At 45.9% G+C, this 6,917-nt stretch overlaps 1 protein-coding gene across 1 annotated transcript; it reads left to right on the forward strand.

Annotated features, from left to right (window-relative positions):
• The first annotated feature begins 1,768 nt into the window (after nucleotides 1–1,768).
• Nucleotides 1,769–5,319, forward strand: LOC148532343 (hemoglobin heart muscle subunit alpha-type-like). The gene is made up of 3 exons (XM_088467980.1): nucleotides 1,769–1,939; nucleotides 3,685–3,889; nucleotides 5,018–5,319. The coding sequence occupies exons 1-3, from the start codon at nucleotides 1,845–1,847 to the stop codon at nucleotides 5,126–5,128; spliced, it is 411 nt and encodes a 136-aa protein (XP_088324106.1). The 5' UTR covers nucleotides 1,769–1,844; the 3' UTR covers nucleotides 5,129–5,319.
• The last annotated feature ends 1,598 nt before the right edge of the window (nucleotides 5,320–6,917 follow it).

The following is a 6,917-nucleotide window of genomic DNA, read 5'->3' on the forward strand; positions in this document are numbered from 1 at the left end:
CAGAAAAGTAGATGGCGCCCATTAGCCCCCACCACCGCCGGCACCCCCCGCTGCCGACACCGCCGGCACCCCCACTGGCAGCATCTGCCGCTGCCGACACCACCACTGCCGACACTCCTGCACTGCTGCCTAACGTACTGAGGACACCGTCAGCGACCCCCACACTGCCGACACTCCCACGCTGAGGACAGCACCAGCACCCCCACACTGCCGACACTCCCACAGTGAGGACACCACCAGCACCCCTGCACTGCCATCACAGTCAGCAAACCTGCAATGAGGACACCGCTGGCACCCCCGCTCTGCTGACACCGCCGTCACCCTGCATTGAGAACACCCCTGCACTGCTGACACAGTCAGCAAACCTGCACTAAGACACCGCTGGCACCTCTGCACTGCCGACACAGCCTGCAAACCTGCACTAAGACACGGTTGGCACCCTCGCACTGCCGACGCAGCCAACAAACCTGCACTAAGACACCACTGGCACCCCTGCACTGCCGACACAGCCAGCAAACCTGCACTAAAGACACCGCTGGCACCCCCACACTTCCAACATCATCGGTACCCTTCACTGAGGACACTGCCAGCACCGCAGCACTGCCATTCCATGTACTGAGGACACCATCAGCAACTCCGCTCTGCCGACACTGCTGTCACAGTAAGTGCACTATTGTTGTATTTAACCCACATGTTAGTGCCGCTTACTGTGTCACTTAGCTTAATCAGCCAGCTAGCTGGATGCAACCTTTTGGCCTTAACTAGATGAAGCAAATAATATTGTGAGGTGGTCAAATTGATTGGAAATGACTGGAAATGAATGTTAATTATACTGTAGGTACAAAAACAGGCCCATTTTATGTGATTTTAGCTGTTTTTATGGTTTTTTAAGAAAAAATCCAGATCCAAAACCAAAACACGAAAATAAAGCACAGAGGTGAGGTTTTGGTAAAACCAATCCAGATCCAAAACCAGGGTAGATCCAGATCCAAAACCAACACACGGGCGTCGGCGCACATCTCTATTTTTTTGTGGATTGCAGTTTCCACTTAAGATAGCTGCTCCTTTAGACAATTAACCCCATCTACTCTGATCTGTGCACCTTTCTGTTCTTTTTGGATAATTACTGACCCAGTATAAAAGATCCACTCACCTGGTCATCATTAAAGAAATCATGAAAACACGTTGATGGTGTTTGAGGATTGGAGTTGGTATTCCCTGATCTAATCACTAGTCTTAAACAGCCCATAGACGGCGCGTTTTTTTGCACAATGTGGACGATTTTGATCAATCGTAACAATTGATCGTGCACATCGTGTGTTGATTCTGTGTGTTTACGATGCTGACGACCATTTTCATCTGTTTTCTGGCATTTAGGAGAAAATTGCTGATCATCAGTTACTCCCATACGTTACCAGATTTTCATTCCAACCAATCAACTAGTTGGATGGTTGGACAGAAAATCTTTACGTGTGTATGCAGCTTTTGATTACGATCTATTGTGTACAATGTGCACATGTATGCATCTTATCGTATGATCTTAATGATCAATTGTACACCCTATGACCACATCATATGAGGAATTTCAAGGGAAATCGTACAACACATCTTACCAACAACAAATCGCACTATGTATGGCCGGCATAAGGCTCCAGTCCTAGGATTCTCAATCAGGACAGGTATTAAGGAGATCCTGCATGAGCACAGGTGTGTCAGTCACATGGTCCCCTAATGACCCATGTGTGCCTATATAAAGGTGCTCCTAGAGCCCTGGTTATTAGTGCAGGCTGAGCTCTGTAGTCTGTGGGCACTGAGCTAAGGAAGAGAGGTCACCAGGTAACAGGATGGTTCTGTCAGACAGTGAGAAGGCTGCTATGGACTCTCTGTTTGAGAAGGTTGCCCTTAAATCTGAGGAGTTGGGGTGTGAGGCTATGGACAGGTGAGACCACTATAGGGTTCTGTGTCCTGGTTTTTAATCAGTTCCTCTTTTTCAAGCTGGAATTTATCACTGTCAGCTTTTTTTTTTTTTTCTACATTCCTGTTCTAATGTATTCTGGCTAGGGGTGGTAGTAGCATCTGGTACTCTGGTCTTTTTACATCTGTGCACAATTCATTACAAAATATTCTATAGCTAAAACATGATGGATCCTCCAAGTATCTGTGTAGATATTAAGGGGTCTATTTATTAAGCAGTGTTAGGAGACAAAGTGAAAGGAGATAAGAAAGTAATAAGGTGCCAGCCAATCGGCTCCCAACTGTCATCTCACAGGCTGTGTTTGAAAAATGACAGTTAATACTTAGGGGTCTAGTTAGTAAGCAGTGTTCGGAGACAGAGTGAAATGTGATAAGGTACCAGCCAATCAGCTCCCAACTGTCATTTTTCAAACACAGCCTGTGAGATGGCAGTTGGGAGCTGATTGGCTGGCACCTTATCACATTTCGCTGTCTCCTAACACTGCTTGGTAAATAGACCCCTAAGACAGAAATCTGTCACTCAGGGAATAAGGACATATTGCTCCATGAGCTGTAGGTATAACCCATCACTGGCTCCTGCAGTCATATGGTGTCACTTACCTGTCTCTCCTGGGTGCCTCTTAGTAAGCATTGTGTCTATGGTGGGGCCTGTTTCTGGGCAGTAACTGGAGCCTACACTCAGTATTATGGGTATCTTGTCCATGTGACAGTGCTCAGAAGTGTTGGCGATGGGATGTTAATATATTGAGTTTCATGAATCTGATGTAAGAGAACAGAAATCTGTAAGGGTTAATTATTGGTGATGTATGTGGCTTATACACTTTTGACTAACTTGTGTGCATATTGTGTTCAAAACTACTTCAGTGCAATAGCATGTATATGGAATGTCCTGGTTTCAACTGGAGAAATCCTGTATCCTCTGTATTAAACAGCATGTCAGAGGGAGGGAGCTGTATAGAGATCTCTCCTGCATCCCTCCCCTTAGCCACACATCCCCTGATCGAATGGTCCTGCAGAAAGATCAGGGGGTGCAATGTACGACCCCATGTGAGCGCGCTCAGTCCAACATCTGGGCCATACACTGTGCGATAAAGCAGGTGATCTGACTGGTGCGATTTGCCTGCTATAATCAGTCGGATCACCTGCATTATCGCACTGTGTAGGGGGCCCTTTAATATCCAGCTGAAATCATTTAACCCAAAGTTAATTAAAATGTCTCATTTGTACAGCTCGTTCCAAGACTATGATGGCTGTGTTCTAATGATACATGGCTAATATGTATATTCTGTCTTGTAAAATTATTTAGGACCTGGCTATTTCACTATTTGACTAGTGCAGTTTACAGTAGCTGTGATACACTGTGTAATATATTTATATTATGTAATATACCATATAATTCTAGCTCCACTGAGGCTGACCCCTGTATAATAGTATATACCCATCTTCTAATGCATACAGTCCCCATCAGAGGTGATATATTGCTGGGGGCACAGAATAGAATGACTGTCACACGGTGCTGTACTAGCCATATATAAAGTGTAATGGATCAGCTCTCATTTGGAGAACAGGATCATTACTCTATGTAAGAATAGGAGGTACAGATCCCCACACCTCAGTCTTAGGCTGTCTCTTCCCATAAATCAGGGGCTGTAAGGATTTACATTCTGGCTTTATGTAACCTCTACAATGTAACTACTGATCTTCTCTCAGACTCTTCCAGAACCACCCTGAGACCAAGTCCCATTTTGGTGACAATGACCTGAGTCCTGGCTCCAAGTATCTACACACCCAGGGAGGGAAGATCATTGGTGCATGTGTAGAAGCCCTGAAGAACCTGGGAGACCTTGCAGGGAACCTGTCCAGCCTCCGAGACATGCACACAAACAAGCTGAAACTGACTGTAGATACAATCAAGGTGAGCATGTGACCTGTATAATATGATAATATGTAAAGGAACATTGCCTGTACAGGAAGCCTGATAGATGTGATTACCAGGTCTCTGCTACAGATTCATACTTATGGAGTATATGCACAGTGGAGCTGGGAGCTCTCGTTTATATGCAACAGGAATTATTTCCTACAATACCAAACCCATGTTGACAGAGCTGAACATAACCTACTGACTACCCAAAGTTATCACAAGTGTAAACCATAAATGCTGCTGTGGATGGCATTCTGTAGTCATGGAACTGGGTTATGTCACAAAGATAGAATGGTGCCATCAAAACTTTCATAAATAACGATTCCTTTGTTATAGTTAACCCTATGTCCCAATAAAGACCTCAATCAACCTAGTGGGCTTTGGCTACTAGTTCAAGATGCAAGTAGACTCTTCCTATTAGCAAATTGGAGGGCCAAGTGCTGTTGGCTACCTATTAAGATGGCTACTAGCACTTCCCTCAGGCAGCTGGTGGTAATTGTCCTACATCATTTCTTAGTGTAACTCCTATGACCCAATATACAGTATACCTAGATTGCCATTATAGCAGCTACAACATAAGATGCATAGCTGGATATTTGTACTGTCTAACTGGTTGGAATTCACTGGAAAGTCCAGACGTATTGCTCTATAACCATTTCACAAGGAAGCAGTGGTTCTGATAAGTTAGTCACTGAGCTAATGTGACCAGGCTGCTATGTTACAGTATATCTTAAACAATAGATTTGAATCAGCAGTGAATGCTTTAGTGTCTTATGCCTGGTGACCTCCTAAAGCTCAATCTGCATCTCAGTTGGTACCTGTTAGTAGGTAATGTTGGGAATGGTAGGACAAGCTGAGTAGACCTGTTGCCTTTAAAACATGGAGACTATAAAACCATCTTCGTATTAGCCTTCACCAATATCGGTAACAGATCAGAGGTCAGCAGCTATGGCAAAACCATGTGGTCTTAAAATTGCTTCTGTTTCCTCAAACACCTGAGAAATAAGTAAAATCCTGATTGGTCTAGCTATAAGTTACCTCCACAATATTTCTGTATGTGCAGCACAATATGTTCATGGATGGCTTTATACTAAATGGAGCTAATACTCTTCTTCTCCCCAGCTGATGTGTGACTGCCTCCTAGAGGTCATTGTCAAACACTTCCCTGATGCAGACCGGGCGGCCTGTGACAAGTTCCTCAGTGCAGTTGCTGCTAACCTGATCTCCAGCTAGAGGGAAGAGGAGGAATGGTCTGCTGTATCCAGAGTGTGAGGTCTTCAATAACATGGCTCCTGTCACCTTGGTGTCTAACCACCTGTATGATGCTTGAAGACTAAATCAATGCTGAGCGTTACTTGATCATGTTTTGTACTGAAATAAGTACATGTGTCCGGCTATCAAATAAAATTATTTTCTAAACTGTACACCTCCTCCTTGTATAGCTGTGTTTAGAGCAAGGCCACAACACACTGATGCAGCTAATTTATTTTGGGTAATGGAGGGTGACTGTAGACTGATGCCTGTGGATGCAGTCATCAATCTGACCCCCACTGTCATAGGCATCTTTATAATGTGTGCAGGGCACATGGGTCCAGGGGGGACCACACCACACACCCTGCACCCATAGGTAATTATACTTCCCTCTCCGCTGATTCCCGAAATGCTGCTCCACAGTGCCGGATTGGTGCTGCAGAGCAGCAAGCACTCACTGGGAAAAATGGCGGGGGACATTTTCCCAGGGATCTGCACTTTGTGCAGAAAAGATGTCCCCTGGAAAGCGGGCACCATTTTCCTGGAGATCCGTGCATGATCAGTAGATTCTGGCATGAAGCCAGATTCTACAGCGCTTAGTGCCGCTGAGCCGCCGATGGAGAGGGCCCAAACAGAGGCTGCATATGGTCCCCTGCCCACTGTCCACCATATTTGACAATGGTTCACTGTTCAGATGGTTCCAGTAACTTGTAGGATGTGTTTGGGACTCTGTAGTCTCTTCTCGGTGTCCTGATCAGCTGCAGGTGTGATACCAACAGATCTTGGAGCTTTCCATCATATGTAGGGACGAATTATCATGGCACTAATGTGGGGTGGGGGCTTCCTCTTCAGGCTTGACATGAGCTACTTTGTATAATCAGCCGTGTCTAAAGGGAAACTCTAGATGACTTGTCTAATTGAATACTAAAGAAGGTTATTTAAAATCACTTACAGTGGCAAACGCAGGATTTCCAGAGGGGGGTTTCCAAATGCTTAATTTTAGAGCTAGTTGGGCTTGTCAATGAAGAGGGCAGAATTGGTACTTAACCAGCTTTAATAAGCAGCATACAATGTATATTGTGTAATAATTCCAGCATATACAGGACCAGTGATCACAATAAACCATTAGATGCGGCAGTAGGGCCATCCTGCCTGAGCTGAATGTATATATTTTAGATGTGGGCGCAAATCCAGGAGCCTGGAGGAGCAGCAGAAGAACCTAGCACTGCCCTGGACATACTGTATATGTACATATTGGGCTCTATAGCAGTGCATCTCTAATAGTGCATGTTTTCCAGATCTTCTAGTTGGTGCACAGGTTATTTATTACTGGCAGCAGATGGGGGCAGGGCCGGCAAGATGGGAAGTTTTTGCGGGCGGGGCGGAGCCACGCAATTCGTGTCATTTTGGCCCTGCCCCGCTACACACTGCCGATATTGCAGGCAGTGTGAAGCGGGGGGCGGTGCCAAAATGACGTGAATCGCGTCACCGCCCCCCTTCGCTGCCGGGAGACTTGCGGTGGGACAGGAGGGGCCGGCGGCAGCCTGGAGACTTGCCTGCCATCCTGGGAGGTCGGGAGCGGTACCCGATTTTCGGGGGGCTCCCGACCAAATCGGGAGGGTAGGCAAGTACGCCTAGCGTCCATATGTCATACTGCACAAGACTCCCAGAGCACTTCAGCTGCTCAGAGGATCATGGTCACATCACAAATGTAGCAAAACACCCAGTTGGTGTACTACAAATACTGGGCTGTGACTTTAACTGTACAGGA

This window comes from Taudactylus pleione, unplaced genomic scaffold, assembly GCF_031769625.1.
Source record: "Taudactylus pleione unplaced genomic scaffold, aTauple2 ptg000079l, whole genome shotgun sequence".
NCBI classification, from domain to species: Eukaryota; Metazoa; Chordata; class Amphibia; order Anura; family Myobatrachidae; genus Taudactylus; species Taudactylus pleione.